General features: G+C 39.4%; 1 protein-coding gene across 1 annotated transcript in view; it reads right to left on the reverse strand.

The window, feature by feature from the left end:
• The window catches only part of DENND1A (DENN domain containing 1A), a 536,048-nt gene extending 509,101 nt beyond the window's left edge, over positions 1–26,947 (reverse strand). Inside the window, exons 1-2 of the mRNA XM_027775610.1 lie at positions 26,880–26,947; positions 25,992–26,062 (exon numbers count right to left, since the gene is read on the reverse strand). Coding sequence (XP_027631411.1) covers positions 25,992–26,062; positions 26,880–26,947 — 139 coding nt within the window. The remainder of the gene's footprint in view (positions 1–25,991; positions 26,063–26,879) is intronic.
• Between the last annotated feature and the right edge of the window lie 719 nt (positions 26,948–27,666).

Raw genomic sequence — 27,666 nt, forward strand, 5'->3', positions numbered from 1 at the left:
CTCGGGGCTCATGCCCCGGCGTTCAGCTGCCTCTCCAGGGCCGGCGTGTGGCCTTTGGACCAGCAAGCTGAAGCGGAAAACAAGGTCTGAGAACCTGCAACTTGAGAAGATGATGGTTACCAGCCCTGCATTGCCTCAGGGAAGAACAGGAACTACTCTACCATTCTTGAAGTGAAGGTACTTAATGAGACTAGGACAGTGTGGAATGGGGTAAGTGAAGAGAAGAGGATAGAGAAAGATAGCAAGTGAGCAATAGAGAGACAGGACGTCAGTGAGAAACAGATAGGGTTTATTAACTGTTGATGATGACATGTATAGAATTCTCAACTGGATTGGTCTGAGGAGTGTTTCATGACGGGCAAAGTATTTTTACAAGCAAAACGAGAAATAGCAATTGACTGTTTTATAAAAATAATTAGAATAATAAAGATAATGATTGGGGAAAACAGAAAAGATATGGAATGTTGAAGTGGGGAGATTAATGATTCTGTACTGACTGACGTGCATGGCATTCCCTTTTGAAGAAACAATGTAACACACAGTAAAGTTATATGTAATCCAATGTAATATGAAGAAGATATGATGATAAAAAATAAAAAAAATTAAAAAAAAAAACTGAAAGTTTAACAAGAATTGGAATATTTGTATCAAATTTCAAGGTACTTTCCCCCCCAAAACATTTACTAATTATAAAGGGTAAAGAGTAATTTTTCAATAGAAAAACATGGGAAACAGTACCTTAACCAAGCGATGCTCATCAGTAAGGGGACAAATCCAAACAGTGGTTTATCATATATGATACAGTAAGAACAGCAAAGCATCGCTTCTGTAATATTCCTGCCAAAGAGGCTCAACCTAAATCTAACCTTAAAGAAACATCATACAAACCGTAACTAAAGCCTGTAATCTTCAAAAATCAAGGTCATGAGAGTCAAGGAAAGACCGAAAATTATTCCTGACTGAGGGAAACTAAAGAGATACTAAATTAAACTCAATTCATGACTCTGGACTGAATCCTTTTGCTTTAAAGAACATTACTGGGACAACCAGCAAAACTCAGAATTAGGTGGCAGTCCTGTGTTAATGTCTTCACTGTGATGATGACTGTATGACTGTATTGTGGTTACACCACAGAACCACTTATTTACAGCAAAAACTCACTGACATACTTGATGATGAAGTCAGTAACTTATTCTCAAATGATTCGGGGGAAAAAGTTCTTTGCAGTGTAATTACAACTTTTCTACAACTCGGCAATTGTTTAAAATATTTTTAAAGCTTTTTTAAAAACTTGGGGAAAAAATACTTAAAGGTTTTTAAAAGCTTGTAGGGCGAGAATCTAGGATGACTTCCAGGTTTTTGACATGAGCAAGTAAATGGGTACTAATGCCATTCGACGCAACCATAGAATAGAAGAAGAAACAGTTTAGAACTGGCTTTTCTGTTGTCTTTTGCTTAGTTGCCAGCAGCAGGGGCAGAAGGCTGGAGCAGGACAGATGTTAAATTCTATCTGAAGTGCCTGGGAAGCCTCCAGAAACAGCTGCTGATAGAGAGCAGAGGATCCAGGTCTGGCACGAGGGAGACCAAGACACAGACTGAGAAACTATCACACTGTAGGCGATGGCAGAAACCAAGGTTGACTAAGATTGCACTGGGAAGGTTTATGTGCCATAAATATGTGAGATGGTTTACAAAAGCACTTATGGTTAAAAAGATAAAAATACACATGTAAACTGAGGAAATAGGGACAAAGGGAAAATAAAAGGGAAAAAAAAACACACCAGCAATAATATTAATCGCATATAAAGAGGCATACCAAAAATAACAGCATATCAAAAAGTCAGAGCTAGAAGACAACTAGGGCCCCAAAGTTCTTGAGAGTCAACCCAAGGAGGAAGTGCAGCAGCTAAGAGGAGCCTCTAAACATTACGTGTGAACCCCCACCTACCACACAGTATGTGCTCCTTGGTTAGCATCTACCAACAGTATAAACCTAACATTCTCCTTGAGAAAGAAAACAAAGATATTCTGTTTGTGCTATAAAATAGGCTTATACTATAAAAGCAAAGCTGCTCTGATGTTATTTTGGTCATTAAAACACAAATCTATCTCTGTCCATGAATGCTTTATCTTCACTTATAAGACCTGGAACAAATTACAAACATTAACAATAGGAACTATTATTTGCATGAGGCTTGCAGTTTGGAAAGGCTTTTTACTTATTCCACATTTCATTCAGTCCTTTTACCACCTAGCATGACATGCAAGGCAAGTATAGACCTAATTTTACAGGTTAGCAAATAGGTTCAGAAAGGTTAAGTTATTTACCCAAAATCACATGGCTAATAAGCAGAAGAATTTGGACTGTAACTCCTCAGTTTTCTGACTCCACAGCTCACTCACTCATTTATTCATCTACACATTCAAATATTTATTGAATACCTCTCAGAAAATATTGCCCATTCTGTATTGGTACTGGGAAGGTAACAAAAGAATGTGAGAATGCTTACAAAGTGTGAAGTCTAAACAAACGTTAGCAATTTTCAAAGCACCATCATTAGATTCCTCATTTTAAAGAGACTAGCCCTCCTTAACATTTTGGGGACGCCAAATATGTCACAAATATAGAAAAAACGCATCAAATATGGTTGGGACACATTGGAAAAATGCGTATTTAGCAGTAGAGAGGTGGACCAAGATGAAGCTGAATAGGTAGCAGACAGATATGGAAGACCTTGCTCACCCTGAGCTTGAGGAGCTTAGGGTGAGAGAGGACTGTGGAAAGGTGTAAAAAGAGGAATGCTGTGGTTTCAGGTGTGTTTTCAAAAGCTCAGACAACAGCATTAAATAAGGATGTGAAAGAAAGCATATAGGCCAGTTAGAAGGCTCTGGTAATGAACGTGGACGGAGAAGATACATGTCAGAGCTAAGTGAAGATAGCCACTTGAACTTTCTGCGCCTTTGAATCTGCAACATCGTGTTGTCTCTAAAGACCTGGGGGAACCTAAGCAGGCCAATATGCCGTTAGAAAGCACAAGTTTTAAACAACCCATACCAATGTACAAAACGGACGATTGAAAAACTAAAACAGAACCATCCTGGGAACTTTGTCTCCACAATGGAGTTACACAATATAATTACTACTCTTATTAATCTACAGGGAGCCTACTTTAAAGTCATTAGTTCATTGTTTCTTTTTAATCTGAATGATTCTCAGTAATTAAAGTTTTATCAGTTACAGAATTCTCCATAGTGAGATAGAACGCTGACTTCAGATGCTTTATGCTTTAAGCAAAAACTAACACTCATTAACAAGATTACCTGTTGTGATTAAATAAATACAAACTGTTTGCAAAGTTGGTAAATGAGTACAACAGCATAAAAGTAAAACTTACCACTTAGCACAAACCTATTTTCTTAATTCTTCAAGACCTTGTAGGAGACAGGGCGACCCCTCATTTTTCACAGCTTCCTCTTCCCCACTGCCTTGCCTAATAAACACCTATACTTCACTTTCTGTGGCTTTGGCTTTCTCGCTTGGATCTGCTAATAGTGCCAAAGTATGGGGAACAAAATAGCAGTGTAGGAAAAAATGCTGGTGACCTCTGCTTCACACTGCCCGCATCACACAGTATAGCTTCTAATAATACATCAGGTTGTAAAAGTTGTACATGTTGTGTAATCTCAAGAGGACTATTTTGTGAAAAATACATCAATTATGTTTACAAAAAGTTTTTAAATCTTTCATAAAGGCTGCAATTAATTTATGAAGCTAAGAAATGTCTACAATAGGTATCAGTGATAATACTAGAAAAAAAGAAAGAGTTTCATCTGGCCTTAACCTGCAAAGTTCATGTCTAATTTGACTGGTAAGAGTCAGACCACAGACTCTTCATTAAACTTGGAAGGGATCTAAAGGTAGTCTAGTCCCCTGGCTACTCCCCCACTTCCAGGGTAAAAATCCCATGCAAGACCCTGACCAATGCGTATGTAGCCTATTCAGCCATCCCAATTTATTTAAGGAAAATTCTCCTTCAAATATTCAAGTTTCAATTTGGCAGTTAATTTTCAGTCTGCAGTTAAAAGGCACTAGCTGTCAGTCAGATCTCTCACCCAGTTCCCTCCTGAAAAGAAAAACTGACAGATCACAGGAGCTTTCTTTTGTAAACCAATTCTGGAACTTTCATGCTTCTTATTTGTTAGGTTAAAGGTTAAATTGCTGACCTGTGCCCTCCTGCTTAGCGGCCTTCCCCTTTTTCTGTAAAGCTTTATTTTGGGGCTGTATTTACATGGATTAGTCCCTTTTCACGCTAAGAAGGAATCTGTTCACAGCCAAAGCCTTAGTTCTGGTTGTACAAAAAGCAGCCACAATTATTCACCACCAGACAATGACCATATTGTGGATTTACAAAAAACCCACCCCAGCCATGGAAAGATCTGTTCTTGCTGCACAAAACAATAGAAGAAAAATCTTATCAAGCATTCAAGAGAAAGCAAACAAAGCAAGCCCACTGTGAACTTGATGAAGATGTCAAGCTCCTTTAAAATATATATATATAAATCAACAAAGAGGGGTTTTCTTGTAAAGTCTTGGGAGTGAGACTTTTTCTACTCTGAGTTTCCCTTTCTGGTTAAACACAGTCAGGAGCAGCAAGACATTGACAGCCAAGACCAGCAAATGCTGCCATTTTCTAAGCACACTTACAGACACTTTTTAAAATGCACAATGCAAAGAGGCTTTCCTTTCCAAATATGCCCAGTGCAAATGCCAGGCGAATCATTTTCAAACTTGTATCAAGCATGCTATATAGGCTCTCTAAGCTAAAGCAAAATTCTCACCCCAACCTCTAGGGACAAACAGAGGTTACCTCCCCAAGCCCTAATTTACTAATTCCTAATAAAAAATAAGAAAAATATTTTAAAAGGCCTCTGGGTTTAATTAAACCACAGCTCCAATAAGATTTCTTCATCTGACACCCATAAAGTGCTACATACACCCTGTTTCTTCGGTGAAGGTCTGAATGACTGCTCTAGTCACAGAAATAAACCTTCACTGGAAACATATTACGTTTGTAAGGTGAGGATGTCACAGCTGTTTTACAAAGCAAAGGCCAAGCCTGAATCCAGGACACAGCTGTCTAACAAGACAGAAGAGCAAATACAAAGAATCTCTTCCATCAACAAGTCTTTAGGTAGATCATTTCTGTTCTCTTTAGGCTAACACGACCTAAATCCTCCATCAGCAGAAATATTCCTCAAGTAACATTAAAAAGTAAAATTTAATCAGTGATCTAAGTGGGTATTAAAACCAATCTAAGAATACCTACAATGTGACTTTTTTAAAGTAATGGTACATTAATTCATTACAGAGCAAAATACTAATACGACAAGTCGAGATCTCATTTTTAATCTCAGAACATGGTGTACAGTAAGGTTTCTTACCGATGTAGGGTTAGAAAAACACATTTCTATCTAAAACACAGTTTATCTTTGGAACAGCCCTTCTTAACCCTTCTCCATTCCCTTCCACCTCATCTTCCTTCTCCCACTCTACCCGCATCCCTTTAAAAAAAAAAGGACAATACCAAAATTGTGGCCACATAAAGTCCACAAACTTGAGAGGAGTATTAAGTTGTCTTATTTTAAAAAGGGTTTAATTTATGTGTATAACAGTAGGGAATTGGCTGATCAAACTACAAAAGGTGAAAAAAAGGTGACTGTATTCTCTTTTTCAAACTTCCCGTAATATTTTATCCTTTGAACAGCATTTTTAGCGTGGTAATTAATAAGTGCTGTGAAAGGAGACAATCCTGGCCAATGGCCCTGGAAGGCTGTGAAAATTCTAGATATTTCCATGCATAGCCAAGGCACAGGGTCCCAAAAGTTTGCTTACTTTGAATTACGAAATGTATGCTTCCCAAGAAAATTACGATGGCACTACAAGGACCAGAACACAAAAGTAGGAAGCACTTAAACTCCTCACCAACTTCTAGAAGGAACGAGATTAGGGCACAAGCTACACTCAGAGTCAATTCAAATGTAAATGCTCTGCTTCCTCTCAAACAATGATAAACTCCCTCAGAGTTAATAGTTTCTCCCTAAGAGATTCATCTCTCTTTTCAACTTAGAGGTATGTTTTGGAGAAAAGGAAGAAACACATGGTGGGGCTTAGAGCAAAACCTTTTAAATTCTTTGTCATAAAAGCCGCAGAGTAAACTACATTTCCTTTACTAATCCTTGGAACACTTGTTAAATTCGAGTGTGCTGACAACTTTGCCACCATGATCACATTTTGGTTCCTAACAAGTTAAAAAAAAAAAATACTTTGGTTGTACTAAATTGTATTACCATCTTCCTTGAACACCAAGTGAGAATTTATGCTGCCTTCACAAACTGTTGAAAGAGGCACTCCCTAGGGAGAAATAACTTTTGGCACGTTGCATAGCAAAGCGAACGTTACAAAAGCAGGCGAAAATATCTTTCACCACACATATATTTTTATTCGCTTTCTCTCATTTTTTCTCTCCACCACTTAAACATACTATGTCCTCTATGGGAGGCTGAATGGGCACAGAAGCTATAATAGCTTGGAACACCCCGACCTTTAAATTCATATACGTGAGTTTTTAAAAGTAGCTTTTCCATGTCGTTGGAAATGTATTAACAAAACTATATTGCTTCACTCAGAAAAAAAAAAAAAATCATTATCAAGAGTTTCAAAAGCTCTTTAGTCCTCCAAGCTATGAAAAATAATATAGCTGTCCTTTTGTGTCCAGAGGCTGAAAGGGTAGAAAACAATGATTTGGTGTGACAGGAGAAGAAAGAGAACTAAGTAGGCACTGTTAATTATTTTATAGTTTGTATTTTATTTAACCCTCACAGCAGCCCTCAAAGATAAGCATTATCAAACTCACATTTGCAAATGAGAAAACTCAACAGAAAAGATGATTAATTTCCCCAAGGTCAAATTGCTTTAGTTGCAGGGCCATAATTCAGACCCAAGTCCAAAGCCCTTTTCCACTAGACCCACTGCTTCTGCTAGAGGAGAGAGGGTGGGGAAACAGCTTTCAGTGACACAAATTCCCATGATGCCAGACCACCAAGCAGTTTCCCAGGGGTGGCAGAAAAAGCCTAAAATGTAAGAAGTACAGGCTGCTGCTGAGGCCTGGGGTAAATGCCTCATTGTACTCTGGGAAGTCTGATGGACACTTACTAAATGGGGAGGAAAAGGCATTCCTTGCCTAGTGAGACAAATGTGAAGCGTTTTCCTTTAAACTTTTCATCCTAAGCACATCTGCTTATAGAAAAGGCAGAATAACACCTTCCAGAAAAAAATCACTGGCAAGAAAACTGCAACCGAACTTATGCCTGTAACATAACTGCCCTGCTTCTAGATCAACCCACAGATTTCCATTAAAGAGCAGAATATAACAAATCGATCAGCCACTCCACCCACTGGAAATAAGATATTTATCAACAATAAAACTGTGAGGCTAGTCGAAGTATCAAGGTTCCCTGTACTAAATTGGAATTATGTCAACTCGTTCATTGGTCCAACAAATATGTCCTGAGTGGCTGCTATAGCAGGTGTTGGGGACACATCAACAAGACAAGTAAAGATTTCTGTCCTTAAGAAGCTGACATCTTAGAGCTGACATTCTTAGACTGATCATAATTGTATGGTAGTCTGGCATCACGGAAATCTGTATGACTAAAAGCTGTTTCCCCACTCTCAAGATGAGCAGAACCTGATTAAAAGTCATACGTGGGGAACCAGCAGTTAGCATAATGGCTATGTCGCTGGAATCCCACGTAGTCGATCGCAGTTCGTGTCCCGGACCCAGTGGCTTAAAACTCACGCTAGGCGCGTGTGCGTGCGTGCCCAAGATCCCGTGAGGAGAAGGAATTGCGGCATGGCCATCCCCCCTGGGGGGTGATTTCTCGCTTTCTGTCTCTATGTCTCTCTCTGTCTGGCGAGTACACGCGCCCTATAGCAAAAAAACTCTCAAAAAAAAAAAAAAGTCATACGTGTGTATTTTTTAATTTGCTAGAGGGGCGTGCACTCACTGCAGACAGACATGGGGAGGCAACCACCACCAACAACCCCCATAGGGGAAAGTCATACCACAACCCCTTCTCCATTTCTCCTCTTAGAACTTTGGGCAGGCAAGCTGGAATGTTTTTCAAGCCACCAGGTCCAGAACTATACCAATCAGTCAGCCATGTGGGATCCAACTACCTTATCCATTGTGCCACCAGGTCCAGAACTATACCAATCAGTCAGCCATGTGGGGTCCGACTACCTTATCCATTGTGCCACCAGGTCCAGAACTATACCAGTCAGTCAGCCATGTGGGGTCCGACTACCTTATCCATTGTGCCACCAGGTCCAGAACTATACCAGTCAGTCAGCCATGTGGGGTCCGACTACCTTATCCATTGTGCCACCAGGTCCAGAACTATACCAGTCAGTCAGCCATGTGGGGTCCGACTACCTTATCCATTGTGCCACCAGCTGGCCCCATATTGTTTTTGGCCCCATATTTTTTCTATTAATCAAAAGAGAAATAAATACTCTCCTATGGCTTTGCAAATTTTTTTTCTTCTGCTGGAATGTCCTTTCCCATCCCTAGCACCCATTGCTCAGCAGGCCTGGAGTAAATATTGCTGAATGTTAAAGAAAAAATCACTGAAAGTAAGAAGAGAAAAACGAGGCAGTGGTCAGCTCTAAATCTCAACTTAAACTGGATCTACACCTGAGCTTTGCTCCTGTAGCAGGCCCAAAGAAGCCCAAATAGAACCTGATTTCAACTCTATCTCTTCAGCACACACAAGAGAAATTAGGTCAGCTTGTTACAGAGTCTACTCCAGGGATTAAGAACTTTTATAAAGCCTAAAGTGGACTTGCTGGGGTTGCTGGAGGAAGATATATATCTAACAAAGCTTTCCCAAAGACTCTGGGCCCAGAACCGTGTTAGGACTGGTCTCAATGCCTGCTTCCCTGTGTGCAGATAAAAGAGCCCACCAAGGGCCAGGTACTCTTTCCACAGTTCAGACCTTGATGATCTTCAATTTCTAGTTTGAAAGATCAAAACAAAACAAACTTAGTGCTCTTCAGTGATAGTTCAAACTGAGAGATACTCTGTGCCAAGCCTTATGTTTAAATCTCAAAATTTTTAAATTTATTTTGAGAGAAAGAAAGACAATCACCCTCACCAGGGTCTCACCATTCCATTGTCCTCTCTCCAGTCAGCCAAGAACCAGGGCATGCACAGGTGTGCCTGATGTGTTCAGGCTGACTGGGGATCTGAACTCGGGCCTTCCACACAGCTCTAGTTTCACAGAAACATCTACCACGCATGCCATTGCAGCTGGGCCCTGTGCTTAATTCTTCAAATAGTTTTTTCTCATTTACCTCTCAGCACATAATGAAATGCTATCATCACTATCCCTATTTTCCAGCTTAGGGAATGTCTAAAGAGGAGAGAGCTTAAATAATTTACCTTACATCACAGGGAAATATCCTAAAAGGGAGAGCCAGAATGTAAACCCAGATAATCTGATCCTAGAAATCATACTCTGAACTAGATTTCACTAATTATATTTTGGGGGGCTTTCTAGGGGAAGAGACTTCTATTAACCAAATGTTTAGTAGGGAGAGGGAACAAAAGAAATGTTCTGCCTAGCCAGTTTTCTACTTCAACAAGGGCCATGATGAAAATATTTCTCAGTTCAGTCTTTGCGGAAAATCTTTCCCTTTGTCAATCCTACCTTTGTCGATTTTCCTTTCATGAAGTACAACCTTTCAAACTAATGGAGATTGCCTTTGATGTTCAAGAAGACAATTCCATCAATCTGAGTTATCAGTGATCATTACTGCTGAGGACAAAAAACTGGGCTAAGTAACCATAGACCATATTCCTGAAATGGACTGTTTTAACATAGCTCTGATAATAGCTTATTTGTTTTGGAATCTGTCTTTTCTCACAAGTTTAAGTAACCTTGGTCATGCATACTCCCGGACAAATCAGTCTTATATGTCAATTTTCAAGAAAATTGAAGATCTTCATTTCCTGTAAGGTTATTTACTTATTTCTTTCAAGAGAGAAACAGGCACTTCCAACAAGGTCCTTACACCACATACTACCTCTATTCTCAGTCAACCTAAATCATGGGCACTTGCATGCGTACCCAGTGTACAAGGAGGTCCTTGGGGCAGAAACCCGGGACCTTCCTATGCTGGTCCATTTGTGTTACCACTGCATCTGGCCCCGGAAGATCTACATTTTTAAGTATTGAAACTATCTTAATCATTTTGGTGTAAATCTTCCCAAACTAGATTTTATATCTCATTGCTTTTTTGAAGAGAATACTTTGACTATAACTTTTTTTTGATGACTGAATGGATGTTTTGGCTGCCATTTTCCCTTATTCTGGTAGTAAGACCAAATTTTCCTCTTAGGAATTTGGACTGTAGGATCCAGGTGGCATTGAATAGCCACCTCCCCTACTGCTTCACCCTCCCACACAAAACCTTTCATCTTCCAACCAGCATCCAAAAGATACCCTCGGGAGTTCATGGTGATTTAAAGATGGGTATATGACCCAGACAGGGCCTATTACAATCAACCCTGGGACTATGGCTCAAAATACTCTTGACACACCTTTTCCATTTGAGTGGCTTAATTGGTAGAATGTGAGCTTGAATTTGTTAGCAGATATCTTTGCCATTGTATAGAGAGCACTTGGTCAGAAATAAACCCAACACAGAGACAGAAAACCAAGAGATAAAAATATGACAAATTTCTGGAAATATGAAAAGACTGAGATTTAACAAACCCCCAAGCATGTTTTACCACTGGACTTCTCAGTGTTGAGAGCCAATACACTCCCTTTTCTGCTCAAGTCAGATTTAGTTTCTGCCACTTGGAAACAACATAATCTTGACTGATACAATGAGTTAATGTCATCAACATGGTCAGTGGCTATGCTCAGCAACAGTACCCAGAGAAATCCTCAGGGCACACCAAAGCATTTAAGGCCTCCCCACGAAAAAAAGATGTAAATCTTAATGTATGAAGTTTGAAAACATCTTTGGCTAAATTTTTTGGGTTTTGGGGGGGGGGGGGTTTGGTTTTTGTTTTTCTTTTTTACTTACTTCTTGTTGTTTAGATGTGTTGATAAATAACAGTTGCCAAATAACAGAGTTCTACAGGAATATGAACTCTTGTCTTAAAAATAATTTGAAATAACAATCGCTTCTATTTATTTAAAAAAATTTTCCATGGGACCAGCAGTTAGTGTAATGGCTATGTCGCTGAACTCCCACGTAGTCAACCACGGTTCGAGTCCCAGACTCGGTGGCTTAAAACTCACGCTGGGTGCACGTGCGTGCGTGCCCAAGATCCCGAGAGGAGAATGGAGAAGAAGGGATTGCGGCATGGCCATCCCCCCTGGGGGGTGATTTCTCGCTTTCTATCTCTCTGTCTGTCTGGTGAGTGCACACGCCCTATAGCAAAAAAGAACTCTTCAAAAAAAACTTTTTTTCCATAATCTAAGCATTTAACCCTTTCAACAGCATAAAGTAGTACTATTAGTAATTGAGAAAATAAGGCTCTGCCACAGGCATTCAAACAGAATTTTCAAAAGAAATCAACAAATTCACTTCTCCTATAGATTATAAAATTAAGTAGATCAATTAATTCCTGGTGCACTAATAGGCCAAAGGCCTAATGTATGAAACATAAAAACAGCAAAAAGAACTAGACTGTTATGAGTCATCAAATATTGAGAGACTTCCCTATGTAGTAATTCTTCCTAAATGAACCCTAAATTGCACACTTCAGGAACAAGAAAAATTTGGAATCCGCTTGAAATAAGCACTAATTTAAATAATATATGCTCCCCTGTTATTTCCTAAGAACAGTCATTAAAACTCATTCTATACAACAAGTTAGGAGCATCAGTGTACTATAACATAATACAAAGCACAGAAACCAGGCAGCACAGTAGTATTACACAACACTCTGCAAGGCTGACCCATGTGGGTAAGTTCTAGGTTTATGTCCAGAGACACCCCCTCAAAGGATGCCAGCCACACACATGTCTACGATCCAGAGCTGGCTAGGGCTGGGGGTAGATTATGGTGCTCTGTCTCTCTCATTCATGAAAGAAATACTAAATAAGTTTAAAATAAATAGCACAAGGGTCAAGCAAGGATATACAATTGATGCAAAATTTAAAATGTGGGGGCCAGTGAGTGGCACGGTGGTTAAGGTGCTGGATCCCACAGTCTGAGCCCTGGATCTAGCAGATAGAAAAACACACCAGGTATGTGTGTGTGCATGCCCAAAACCCCTACAAGGAAATAGAGGAAAAGGGACTGCAACATGGCTATCCCCCTAGGGGGTGACTTCTCATTTTTTCTCACTCTTGGTCTCTGTCTCTGGCACATGACACTCTGTTTGCCTATGGAGGGGAAAAAAAAAAAAAAAAAAACTTTAAATGTGATCTCAGTAGAGAAAAGCAAATTGAGAGATGTATATAGTCAAGATCCACAGATACAAAATGTTGTGTTTTAAATTGAGTGATGGGTACATGCATTTTCATTTATTCTTTAAACTCTATACATGCATATTACATAATTTGCATGATCATTTTCAAAAATATCTTTAAAGAATGCAGTCCAACTAGAACTCAAATCCCAGTTCTGTCCTTTTTGGACAAGTTGCTTCCTATCTCTAAGCTTTAATCATCATACTCTTCTAGTTACTGAAATATACAGGCACAGGCAAAACAGAACTTCTACCTCATGGAGCCTTAGTTTTCTTATCTATAGAACTGAGATTATGCCTTACTTCATTAGTGCACAAAAATTTTATTATACTTAGCTCTCACTAGGCTCACCTCTAGTTTAAAGAAATCATTATGATAGCAATCTGGAAAAAAGAAATGAGGTTCATTCCAAGTCTCAAAGCTACACTTGACTTAAAAATCAGCTTAAGATCAGCAAGATGAGTTCCCATGCCAAACAAGTATTTTTTTTTCTAAGTAGTATGTTAATTACTTCAAAAGTCAAGAAAAATTACAAAAATGTTTTTAATCATCCATGTCTTTTGCCCAAATGGCAATTTGTCTCAACTATACTACTATGAATCAAGGTCCATACTGATTAATACTCTGAGTTACTCTATGAAGTGAACTCATTTTCACTGGAAAACTTAAGAAAACTCAAGAAAAGTTATAATTGTGCTGATTCATCAGTCAACACTGTAAGAATGCCTTGTTTCTTGGATCATGAATAGAACTACCTCTCCCCTGACTTTTGTATAAGCCTGATTTCTCTTCCCTCACGTTAGCATTATTTGATTTTCTACCCACTGCATGTGCAAACAGCATTAGCTAGGTATTTTTAAAAGATGGCACAGAAATGAAACTAAAATGCTGGTTTTAGACCTCATCAATAGTGTGATAGTTAAGGTGCTGGATCCCACATGGCCAACTACGCAGTTTGAGTCCTTAACTCAATGGCTTAAAAAACACTCCAGGTGCATGTGCATGCCCAAAATCACAAAAGGAGAGAGAAATGGAAGAGAAGGGATTGTGGCATGGTTGTCTCCCATTGAGAGTGCTTTCTCACTCACCTGTCTCTCCACACACACAAAGCTTTTTTTTTTTTTAATTAGCCAATTTAAAACAAAACAAAACAAAACAAAAAAGCACTGGTTTTACAACTTGGTGTTTGCCCAACCTGGGCACATTAATTTCTTTGAGCCTCAGTTTCCTCAAACCTAAGATCCAACAAAAAGAGCTATACAAGGTTCAAAAAAGTAATATTAAGAAAAGTGACTATGGGCCCAGCCACAGTGGCACATGCTGCTAAAATGCTGCACTCACAAGTAGGATCATATGAGAGGCCTGGGCTTAACTTCCGATTTTATGCCCAAAGACTTTGTCCCTCCGTTGTTTTTTTTTTTTTTTTCCTTGTAGAGGTTTTTTCCTATAGGGCTCATGTGCTCACCAGAAAGACAGAGATAGAGAGACAGAAAGAGAGAAATCACCCCCCAGGGGGGATGGCCATGCCGCCATCCCTTCTCCTCCATTCTCCTCTTGGGACCTTGGGCACACATGCACACGTGCCCAGCGTGAATTTAAGCCACCAGGTCCAGGATGCGAACTGCAGTCTACTAAATGGGAGTCCAGCGACACAGTCATTACACTAACTGCTGGTCCCAACTTGTGAGCCAACCTAAAGGCAGTCCTAGTGGTGCATGCCTTCCATCCCAGTAACTTAGGAGGTTGAGGCAGGAGAAACAAGAGAGTAAAACCATGTCTTAAAAAAAAATAAGGAAAAGAAAAAAAAAAAAGACAACTGGGACATAGTAAGGACTCAACAAAAGGTAGATATTCTTAATGCCTGCTGTGATTTGCTATGTTTATTACTATGGAAAATAAGATGACAAGTTTAATTAATATCTTTCAATAGTATTTTATACTGGAACAAAATTTGATTCTCAAAACATCTTCTCCCCCCATATCACTTCTTCCTCTTTTTTTTTTTTTCCTTTTTTTTAATTTACTATAGGGCACATGCAGAGCCTAGGGGGTAGGACAAGAAAGCACCCCCTGGAGGGATGGTTATACTGCAATCCCTTCTGCTCCACTCTCTCAGGATTTGGAGCATGTATGCACACACACCTGGCATGTTTATCAAGGCACCCACCATGTGAGACCCAGCTGCCTTACCCATTATATCACATGCTGGCCCCTCATACCACTTATAAAGAGACAACACAGTTTGTTGTTTAAGTCGATTTAAAAAAAAAAAAAAAAAGTCCAATAGTGTTGAATATCCACTATGACCACAGAAGCACCTAGACCACGATTACAGTCCCATAAAATGAAAGCTGATGTTCAGAATAACAAATCTCACTTTCAAATACCTTAAGTCAGCAAATAGGACATTTTTCTCATGATACTGATAATGCAGAAGTGTCACTGTTTAAGAGAGATTTAGCAAATGAATAACAACAATAACATTGCTGCTGAACACCGAGGTAGCTGAAACACTCAACTTCCAAAGTCCCACATCTTACATATTCCTTTCACAGAGTTCTCACAGTTCCTCAACTTGACTATCCCTTTCTTTTTAAACAGTGGCCATTGGGCTACTGCATTAAAGTGCTGGGATTGGACAGACACAGGAGGAAGCTAGTCTGCCAAGCAGACCCCAAGAACCTGATGCTGCTAGTCTCCCAGAGCTAAGCGTCTACCCACAAACAGTGCCCGCAGCAGGCTCAGAGATGCCAGCTGTAATGAGCTGCTTGTGTTTGAAATGCATTCCAGGGTTTCGACATGCCAATATCATCTGATCACAGGACCCTGCAGGCTAATGTCTCTTGCAAGAGCACCCTCTTCCGAAACCTTCGGTCACAAGGACTGAATTCAGTCTTGGAAGCTCTGCTACTTGAAATGACTATCTTGGTTTTCTGGAATTCCTATGAAAAGGTGGATTCTTGAACAGATTTACCAATCAGAGTACACAAAACAGAATGTGGCAGAAAAAGCAGGCATTAAAAAATTAAGAATAAAGTAGATTAAAGATCTACTCAAAACAATCCAACTTCTTTTTGAAGCATTAAAAATTGCATGTCTAAACAACAGACATTATACATAAAAATGTTCTCTGCCAGAACCTGGAAACAATCTACAGATCTAGTTATAAGGACATACATCACATAGATGTGATGTAATGATTCACAATTAGAATGATTTTGACAATTATAATTTTAGGGAAAGCCTAATGATTAATTGGAGGGAGCAAGGAAAACAGACATACCATGAGTTTGGAAAGAAGTTTAATATTTTATTTACACATTCATACTCTCACACACGTAAAAGATTACAAAAAGATAAATATACCAACACTTCAACAGTAATCATTACTGAATAAATTTTTACCAGCTTTGTAATTGTTCAAAAATTTTTAAATTTTATAAATATTTAAATTAAGAACTAATCAGACAACAAGCTACCAAAAATTGAAAGATGAAAAGAAAAAATACACGCCAGGATAATCTGCCAGTTTGTATTCAATAACTTGAAAAAATTTTTAGTATATGTGTTTTATTTACGATGAGAACCTAGCATACCACAGTATAAGAAAAATTGTAAGAATGAAACTCCCACAGAAGTTTATAGAACAAAATGCATACTAAATCCTCCAATTAAAGACCCATAAAGTAGTTTCAGTGCTTTCTAACCCACCTTCTCACAGCAGGGAATTAATCCCCCCAGGGGATGCAAACAAACTTCAAAGAGAAGATTATGCCCAGACACTAGTACTGTACCATGTAAGGTTTATATCTAAGTTTGCTCAGATACTTTGGCACAGATCAGAGATGCAGATCCAAGGAACAAAGACTAATCTTAAGGCCGACTCTTTGCAATCTCTAAAAATGGCAAAAATAATGCATTAAACAAAATCGGAAGAAAGCAAGCATAACAAGGATTTTTAAAAGCAAATATGAAAGTTGTAGAGGCAGACAAAAGCTACCTAAAATCAAATATTAAGTGACAGCTTATTCACTGCTAATAGCAAGTAGGATATCTTACAAATTCCTAAGAAAGTAAGTGGTACGATGAGTTTGATTTGTGTACTCCCAATTTTTTGGACAAATTTTGGAAGATATTCCATTGTGTTAGAGGTCTTAATGTAATTCTCAAACAGAACTGACAGATCGCATGTCCTTTCTACAGGTGTCATGGGACGCTCCTCAGAGCACAGAAATATGAGAGATAGTTTACCATGTATGTCTTTACTAATATAGACATGAAAAGTAATAGATGGAAAAAGGTCAAGTTTAATAATATTTCTCACTGGCCTTTCTCACATCTGTCATCTTTTTATTATTCAATAATTCTTTAGGTATGGCTTGGAAGTATCTCATTCTTTTACAAAATGTTTTAAATAGAGACATACCATATCCTTAGTAATTTGGCTTCAAAAAAATAATTTACTGGGAACCAACAGTTAGTGTAATGGCTATGTCGCTGGACTCCCACGTAGTTGACCACAGTTCACATCCCAGATCCAGTGACTTAAAACTCACACAGGGCGCGTGTGCGTGCATGCCCAAGATCCCGAGAGGATAATGGAGGAGAAGGGATTGCGGCGTGACCATCCCCCCGGGGGGTGATTTCTCGCTTTCTGTCTCTATGTCTCTCTCCGTCTGTCTGGCAAGCGAACGCGCCCTATATCAAAAACCTCTCCAAAAAAAAAAAAAGAATTTACTTATTTTATCCATGAGCAAGAAAGAGAAGAGAGAGAGATGGTAAGCCCACCAGGACCCCAACACCGCAATCCACACCTAGCTCTCATGCCTGATGTACTTAGGGAGGTCGAGGACGAAACCTGGAATGCTCCCATGTGGGACCACCTCACAGGGTATCTTGTTTTTCACTGCACCACTGTCCAACCCCAGTAAATCAGCTTCAGTTTCCCAACTTTTAAAAATCATAGATGAGGAATCAAATTTAGAGTTTAACTTCCTGAACCTAAGTCATAATATAAAACTAAACTCTCCAGGGGACCAGCAGTTAGCGTAATGGCTATGTCACTGGACTCCCACGTAGTCGACCCTGGTTCACGTCCCAGACCCGGTGGCTTAAAACTCACGCCGGGCGCATGTGCATGTGTGCCCAAGATCCCGAGAGGAGAATGGAGGAGAAGGGATGGCGGCGTGGCCATCCCCCCTGAGGGGTGATTTCTCCCTGTCTCTCTGTCTCACTCTGTCTGGAGAGCGCATGTGTCCTATAGCAAAGCAAATAAACAAACAAAAAAAACCCTAAACTCTCCAGTAAAGTTTTAAATGTGAAAAACAAAATTCTAAATCTCTTAAAAGAAAATACAGAAAAATATTTTTATATGAATAGGGTAGGGAAATATTGGTAAGTTGTACTAAATTAAAACCAAAAAGTTTTGATCAGATACCATAAATGCAGTATTATAAATAAAAGGTTTTAATCAAAGACATTATAAACAAAGACACAACCACAGAGTGGAAGAAGATATGTGCAACACATTTAACCAGATCATTAATATCAATATGGAAGTAATTTCCTATAAACCACTAAGAAAAAGGTAGAAAACTTAAAATAATAATAATGATGATTGAGAGACTTAAGCAGGCACTTTATAAAAGAAGATAATCAAGAAGCCAATAGACATATGAAATGGTACTCAATTTCATTAGTCATCAGGAAAATGCATATAAAGACAACAAGGAGAAACTACACCAAGGGTGGTTGGAGCGTGAGGACAGGTGGAAGTACAATCAATTCTGAGAAACAGTTTAGCATGATCCAGGCATCAAGTACATCATACATCCCATGGAAATGTATGCTAACGTGCACCCGGATTCATGTAGAAGAAAGAGCACAGCAGCACTGCTTATAAAGCAGTCCAAAACGGCCAACATAAAATGGTCAACAATGGATAACTATGAGCTACAATATAATTCTAAAATGTTTCACATTACAATAAAAATGAACAACAAGTTACATAATTGGAGGACCTTAACACACACAGCTGAGCAGAGAAGGGAAACAAGGGGCCAGTGGAGGGTGTGACCGTTATGTTGCTAAAATCCCACATGGTCGACTGTGGTTCGAGTCCCAGACTTAGCAGCTTGAAACTCATGCCAGGCACATGTGCATGCGTGCATGCCCAAAATCCCAAGAGGAGAATGGAGGAGAAGGGCCATCCTCCCCAGGGAGGTAATTCCTCACTTTCTGTCTCTCTGCCTCTCTCTGGTAAGCACACATGCCCTATAGCAAAAAGCTCTCTTAAAAAACAAAACAAAACAAAAAGTGACAGGGCCAGCAGGCAGCATGGTGGTTAAGGCACTGGACACTCCCACATGGCTAATCACAGTTCGAGTCCCAGACCTGGTGGCTTGCTTCTCACTTTTCCTCTCTCTCTCATTCTGGTCAAATTAAAATAAATGAATGAATAAATAAGAGTAAATAAATAATTCTTTAAAAAATGAAGTGACAATATACAAAAGTAAAATATTTCTATAAAATGCAGAAACAGGCACAACTAAACTATGGAAGGGAATATTTTCAAGGAGGTATACATATGAATAAAACTACGAAGAAAAACTAAAAATATCATCATTAAAAGTCAGGACAGGGACCAGCAGTTAGCATAATGGCTATGTCGCTGGACTCCCACATAGTCAACCACGGTTTGCGTCCCGGACCTGGTGGCTTAAAACTCATGCCAGGCAAGTGTGCATGTGTGCCCAAGATCCCAAGAGGAAAATGGAGGAGAAGGGATTGCGGCATGGCCATCCCCCCTGGGGGGTGATTTCTCGCTTCCTGTCTCTCTGTCTCTGTCTTTCTGGCGAGCACATGTGCCCTACAGCAAAAGAAACTTTCCAAAAAAAATAAATAAAATAATTATTTTTAAAAATAACAACAAGAGAACCAGCAGTTAGCGTACTGGCTATGTCGCTGGACTCCCACATAGTCAACCACGGTTTGCGTCCCGGACCTGGTGGCTTAAAACTCACGCCGGGCGCATGTGCGTGCATGCCCATGTCTTATAAGGGGGTGCTTTCTAAATAAATAAATAAATAAATAACAACAAATAAAATTAAATAAATAAATCTTTAAAAAAAAAACAAAAAAAAAAAACAGAAAACCCCACAGAGGAGGGCCAAAGCTAGACCCTCTAACATATAGGGCCAGGCCAGAAGTCCCTCTTGCTAGGATCAATGTTTCCATAGAAACAGGCAACTTTATAGTTCTTAACCTAGACTGTAATAATATGACTGTTCACTTCTTATAATTATTTATTAAATTATGCATGTAAGTTATATGTACTTTGCCCATAACTGGACAGACGTCATGTGCCTGCTGATATGATACATGAAGAAGGATACATATCACTTTTTTTGTTTGTTCATTTGTTGGTTTTGTAGAGAGATTTTTGTTACAGGGCACGAGTGCTCGCCAGAGACAGAAAGCGAGGGATCACCCCCTCCCAGGGGAGGGGATAGCCACACCACAATCCTTTCTCCTACATTCTCCTCTTGGAATTTTGGGAACGCACACACACATGCACCCTATGTGAGTTTTAAGGCACCAGGTCTGGGACTCAAACAGCACTTGACTATTTGGGAGTCAAGTGACATAACTATTACACCATCTGCTGGTCCCAATACATATCACGTTTGAGATACCTCTTCCAAAGCCTATAATCTAAATCTAATCCTGAGGATACAATCAGACAGATACAGGGACTTTCCATAAACCAATACACCTAAATTCTCAAAAACATGTCATGAAAGGCTACAAAATGACTGTAGACTGAAAGAAACTAAATAGACATGAAAACTCAGTGGACTGCATGATACTGGATTGGATTCTGGAAGAGAAAATTCTACAAAGAACATTATTGAGACAACTGATTAAATTTGGATATGTACAACTGGCAACATTAAATTTTCTGATTTCAATCATTGTACCAGGATTTTAAAGAAAATGTCCTTATTTTTAGGAGATATACTCTGATGTAATTAGTGGAGAAGGGTCATATTTGCAACTTATTCTTTTTTTTTTTTTATCAGTTTATTAATTTGACCAGAGAAGGACAGAGTGAGAGAGAGAGAGGGAAGAGAGAAAGTGAGTTGCCAGGTCCAGGACTTGAGCCACAGTCAGCCATGTGTGAGTCCAGGTGCCCTTAACCACCACGCCACCTGCTGGCCCCTGCAACTTATTCTCAAATGGTTCAGCAAAAATTGTATGTCAGTGTGAATGTAGTAATGAAGCAAAAGTAATAAAATAGTAATAATTAGTGACTCTGAGGAAGGGCATATATACTGCATTGTTCTTATAACTTACTTTCCTTCCTTCCTTTTCAATATTTTCAGAGCTGGCAGTAGCACAGTAGTTAAGTGCTGTTTGTAAGGAGCCAGATCTCACAGGGCCAACAAATTTGAATTCCAGGCCAGAGGCTTGAAAAAACACACTGGGGGCTTAAGCATGCATGCTCAAAATCTTGATGGGAACAAGAAAGGGACTGCAGCATGACCATGTCTTATAAGGGGGTGCTTTCTCTGGCCCCTCCCCCACCACTGCCTCTCTCTAGTGAGCACATATGCCCTCTTACAATTAAAAAATAAGTTAGGTGGGACCAGCAGGAGGCATGGTGGTAAGGTGCGGGAAACTCCCTCATGGCTGACCAAAGTTTAAGTCCTGGAATTGGTAGCTTGCTTTCTCACTTTCTCGCTGTCTCTCTCTCTCTCTCTGGTCAAGTAAAAAATAAATGAATGAATAAATAAAATTAAATAAATAATTCTTTGGGAAAAAAATGTTAGGGCTAGCAGGTAACATGGTGGTTAAAGTGCTAGACTCCCACATAATTGAATGTGGTTCGAGTCCCGGACCTGGCTGCTTGCTTTCTCACTTTCCCATCCACTCTCTGTCTCTCTCTGGTCAAATTAAGAAACAAGGGAACCAGCAGTTCAGCAGTTAGCATAATGGCTATGTCGCTGGACTTCCACGTAGTTGACCGTGGTTCACGTCCTGGACCCGGTGGCTTAAAACTCAAGCTGGGTGCATGTGCGTGCGTGCCCAAGATCCCGAGAGGAGAATGGAGGAGAAGGAATTGCGGCGTGACCACCCCCACTGGGGGGTGATTTCTCCCTTTCTGTCTCTATGTCTCTCTCTGTCTATCTGGCAAGCACACGCGCCCTATAGCGAAAACCTCTCCAAAAAAAAAAAAAGAAAGAAAGAAATAATAACAAATTAAATTAAATAAATAATTTTAAAATAAAATTCAAAAAATGAAATGTGGAAAAATAAAGAGTCAAAGAAAAAAGGAGTTGTCTAAAAGGGGAGAAATTACATGACTATGATAAAGAGATAGGATAAAGACTTTTCATTCTGCACATTCTTCCATCTCATTTTACCTCTCAAATCTCATTCATATTTTTTTTTTGGGGGGGGGAGGTTTTTTTGCTATAGGGTGCATGAGCTCACCAGAAAGACAGAGACAGAGAGATAGAAAGAGAAAAATCACCCCCAAGTAGGGTGATTTTCTCCTCTATTCTCCTCTTGGGATCTTGGGCATGCACGCACACGCGCCTGCCATGAGTTTAAGCCACAGGGTCCGGGACTTGCACAGCAGTCAACTACATGGGAGTTCAGAGACATAGCCATTACGCTAACTGCTGGTCCCTCTCATTCATATTTTTTAAAAAATAATTGTAGAAACCAGCAGACATAGCAATGGTTATGTCTCTGGACTCCCACATGGCCAACCATGGTTCAAGTCCCGGACCCTGTGGCTTAAACTCATGGCAGGCGCGTGTGCGTGCATGCCCAAGATCCCAAGAGGAGAATGGAAGAGAAGGAATTGTGGTATGGCCATCCTCCCTGGGGGCTGATTTCTCTCTTTCTGTCTCTCTTTCTCTCTGGCAAGCACACACGCCCTATAGCAAAAATCTCATCCAAAAAAAAAAAAAAATTAACTGTAACTTTAAAGAAAAAAATCTCAGAGCCTTAAAAGAAAGAAATGTTGGCAACTGTAAAAATAAATTTTTGGTCCATAAATGTATCTGTCAAATCACTATCGTCATCACATAGTCACTCTGTCAAGTGTCCCCATGGTGATGCTGCAGCATGTACATACCTGGTAACAATTCCTTTCCTCTAACCCAATGGATTCTGTGCCCAATAAGAAGCAGACCCTGGGGCTGGCAGGTGGCATGGTGGTTAAGGGTGCTGGACTCCCACATGGCTGACCATGGTTCAAGTCCCGGACCTGTTGGCTTGCTTTCTTACTTTCCCTCTCTCTCTCACTTTCGTTCTGTCCCTCCATTTCTGGTCAAATTGAGAATAAATAAAAAAGTTAAAAAAATTTTTTAAAAAAAAAAAAAAAAGGCAGCAGACCCTAACAAGGATGTTAACTTTCCATATGTCGGAAGAATCGCAAATTTGTAATGTTTCACAGCCTTCATTAGATAATCCAGACAGTGGAGCACTGAATTATTTGCATTCATTATAAAAAAGTAATTCATTCATTTTAATAAAAATTGGTGACATCATGCAAAACCTTGTGGGTGACATGAGGAAGTGTGTACAACATGGTCACTGCTCTAAAGAAGGCAGTGGAGAAGAGTGAAGAGGACTTAAACAAAAATCTTGCTTAGCCTATGCATTGCTATATAATCTTGGTAAGTTATTTCACCTCTGTGAGTCTCTTTTCTCCCAGGCATAAAGGGATGCTACCCGACTACTCTATCTTTACGGGTTATATCGCAAGGAATGACAACACAGACGTCAAGCATGAAGGATATTAGAACAGGTGTTTGTTAAATGATAGCTATATTTAATAAAGAGTCAAAGAAAAAAGGAGTTGTCTAAAAGGGGAGAAATTACATGACTATGATAAAGAGATAGGATAAAGACTTTTCATTCTGCACATTCTTCCATCTCATTTTACCTCTCAAATCTCATTCATATTTTTTTTTTGGGGGGGGGAGGTTTTTTTGCTATAGGGTGCATGAGCTCACCAGAAAGACAGAGACAGAGAGATAGAAAGAGAAAAATCACCCCCAAGTAGGGTGATTTTCTCCTCTATTCTCCTCTTGGGATCTTGGGCATGCACGCACACGCGCCTGCCATGAGTTTAAGCCACAGGGTCCGGGACTTGAACAGCAGTCAACTACATGGGAGTTCAGAGACATAGCCATTACGCTAACTGCTGGTCCCTCTCATTCATATTTTTTAAAAAATAATTGTAGAAACCAGCAGATGGCATAATGGTTATGTCTCTGGACTCCCACATGGCCAACCATGGTTCAAGTCCTGGACCCAGAGGCTTAAAACTCATGCCAGATGCATGCCCAAAATCCCAAGAGGAGAATGGAAGAGAAGGAATTGTGGTATGGCCATCCTCCCTGGGGGCTGATTTCTCTCTTTCTGTCTCTCTTTCTCTCTGGCAAGCACACACGCCCTATAGCAAAAATCTCATCCAAAAAAAAAAAAAAAATTAACTGTAACTTTAAAGAAAAAAATCTCAGAGCCTTAAAAGAAAGAAATGTTGGCAACTGTAAAAATAAATTTTTGGTCCATAAATGTATCTGTCAAATCACTATCGTCATCACATAGTCACTCTGTCAAGTGTCCCCATGGTGATGCTGCAGCATGTACATACCTGGTAACAATTCCTTTCCTCTAACCCAATGGATTCTGTGCCCAATAAGAAGCAGACCCTGGGGCTGGCAGGTGGCATGGTGGTTAAGGGTGCTGGACTCCCACATGGCTGACCATGGTTCAAGTCCCGGACCTGTTGGCTTGCTTTCTTACTTTCCCTCTCTCTCTCACTTTCGTTCTGTCCCTCCATTTCTGGTCAAATTGAGAATAAATAAAATAAATAAAGTTAAATAAATTCTTTAAAAAAAAAAAAAAAAGGCAGCAGACCCTAACAAGGATGTTAACTTTCCATATGTCGGAAGAATCGCAAATTTGTAATGTTTCACAGCCTTCATTAGATAATCCAGACAGTGGAGCACTGAATTATTTGCATTCATTATAAAAAAGTAATTCATTCATTTTAATAAAAATTGGTGACATCATGCAAAACCTTGTGGGTGACATGAGGAAGTGTGTACAACATGGTCACTGCTCTCAAGAAGGCAGTTGAGCAGAGTGAAGAGGACTTAAACAAAAATCTTGACTAGCCTATGCATTGCTATATAATCTTGGTAAGTTATTTCACCTCTGTGAGTCTCTTTTCTCCCAGGCATAAAGGGATGCTACCCGACTACTCTATCTTTACGGGTTATATCGCAAGGAATGACAACACAGACGTCAAGCATGAAGGATATTAGAACAGGTGTTTGTTAAATGATAGCTATATTTATGATTAATATAATCTAATTTAAATAATGAAATTAAAAGTATGCCTAAGATTGTAAAACCAATTAAGAGCATAAATAGTACTGGAATCCTGATTACTCCAAATTCCTTATCAAATTTCACTCTCCCCAAACATGAAATAATATATGAAGGTATCTGCATGTGGAGTAGGAGTCCTTAATAAACCCTTCAGCAAAATGCATCTCTCTCTTAGGCACAAAGAAAAAGAATATTGGATCAAAAGGCTATTTTTCTTATTAACCATGGAGGATTTTACATCATGCAGCCTGCCTAAGATACCCTAACTTTATCTAAGAACATGTTGTCCAAGAATACATGGCCAAATTAGTACAAAAGCTAAAGTATTTTCTTCAACTCATTTCTAAACTTCTTTTACCAACAGGCATAAAATTAAATAAAGGGGGGACCAGCAGCTGGCATAATGGCTATGTTGCTGGACTCCCATGTAGTCAACCACGGTTCGAGTACTGAGCCCAGTGGCTTAAACTCATGCCGGGCGTGTGTACATGCATGCCCAAGATCCCAAGAGGAGAATGGAGGAGAAGGGATTGCAGCTTGGCCATTCCCCTGGGGGGTGATTTCTTGCTTTCTGTCTCTCTCTCTCCATCTTTCTGGTGAGTGCACATGCCCTATAGCAAAAATCTCTCCAAATAAGTCAATAAAGTTTATTTCAAGCATTTCCTCCCACCTTAGGGGTCCAGCATTCCCTTTATATTATTTTGTATCATATAAACTAATTCATTAGCAAGTTGACAATATTTTACACTAAATAGCTGATTTCCAGGCTGTTAAAGATGCAAACCAAGATCAATGACTGTAATAAATAAAGCCACACTTCAACCTACTATGGCAGTGATTCTGAAACTGTGCTTTTTCTCCATTCTTTCTAGAATGATGTGGGCATAAATAAAAGGGAAAAGCACTTAAACATACTTAAAGATAACAGTTTATTCACATTGTTCCCATACTGCCCTTTGTGTATGTCTGTCTCATATAGTAAACACACACACCTAATCATAATCAAACATGCAAAGTACCTGAAAGAGTGCCACCTGTCCTAGGATAGGCCACTTCGACATACACTTCAAACGTGGTCTCAGGGTTCTGCCTACAAAAGAAACAGAGGGATCACCAACAGGATCGAGGCAGCATGATATAACATATGGGCAAATCTTGATGAAAATCATTGGCTCCAGAACCTACTGGTCGTGGAAGTTTAGTTTCTCTGAGTCATGCCTTCCTAATTCATAACATGAAGATACTTAACCAGAAAGATTATAAAGCTTAATATTATGACACTTAATACACACACACATTTATATTATTTAGATGATAGATGATCAATCGATCATCTGGGCAGTGTTTGCCACATAATAGACTATCCATTACCATGATTTTACAAATATCATAGTTCTAGTTTCCAAAGCTGGATCTCTAAGCCACAGGTAGAATTATGAGGAAATGCTGACAAAAGCAACAGTAGCACAAAGTAGCCCTCTCCCTGATATTCTGGGATAAAACACTCATGGGACAAAATTAACTTGCTTATTTAAAGATTTGAAAGACTAAAACAAGAAAAGCAGTTTCCATCCTATCTCATAGATGCTTATAAAGACAAGATGCTAATATACTAAAAGATACTATCCCCACATAGGGGCTTTCGTCTGTATTGGCAATGGCAAGTATGTGAAGTTAGTTATCATATTCTTTTATGTTTTTAAGTTACAAATATTTCATAGTACATTTTTAAGAGATCACAGCACTAACATAATGCCAGCAATTATTCATTCTGGGTGAAAAGAATAGTGTAGTTATGTATCTTTGTATTTTTCTGTTTTATTTCAAAACTTATAAAAAAGATATTATTTCCAAACTGAGGTAAAATGTTATACTCTAAGATGTCTATATAGTCAGCCCTCCATAACCATAGGTCTGCATCCACAGATTCATCCAACCATGCATCAAAAATATTTTTTTGTAAAACTGGTTGCATCGGTATTGAACACTTAGACATTTTTCTTGTCATATTTCCCTAAACAATATATTGTAGGGACCAGCAGATGGTGTAGTGGTTGCATCACTGGGCTCCCACATAATCGACTGTGGTTCAAGTCCTGGACCCGGAGGCTTGGGGCTCCCGCCAGGTGTGTGTGTGCCCAAGATCCCAAGAGGAGGGTGGAGGAGAGGGGAACGCGGCATGGCCATCTCACTGGGGGCTAGGGGAGGTGACTTCTCACTGTCTGTCTCTCCGGCATGCACATGCACCCTATAGCAAAAATCTCTCTTTAAAAAAACAAAACAAAACAGTATAACAGCTATTTACATGGCATTTACATCGTATTAGGTATTGTAACTAATCTAGAGATGATGTAAAGTATACAAAGGATGTACGGAGATTACATGTAAACACAACAGCATTTTGTACAAGAGGACGTAGGCATCAAAGGATTTTGGTGCTTGGGTGGAAGAGTTCCTGGAACCAATACTCTGTGGATACCAAAGAATTACTATAACTGAATTCTGAAAACAAAGCTCAGATCAGAAACTTTCTGAGTTGCTTATCATGTTTAAGGTTCATTTGAATCAAATGAATACTTTGAACTTGCCCTGTAGAAACTACTTTTCATTTCACCTTCAGTATAATCTTGTCAGGTAAGTACATCAGGGCTTACCCTAATCACACAGGTAAGGAACCAAAGGTAGAGAGCTGAA

This window comes from Tupaia chinensis, unplaced genomic scaffold (assembly GCF_000334495.1).
Source record: "Tupaia chinensis unplaced genomic scaffold, TupChi_1.0 Scaffold000575_1, whole genome shotgun sequence".
NCBI classification, from domain to species: Eukaryota; Metazoa; Chordata; class Mammalia; order Scandentia; family Tupaiidae; genus Tupaia; species Tupaia belangeri.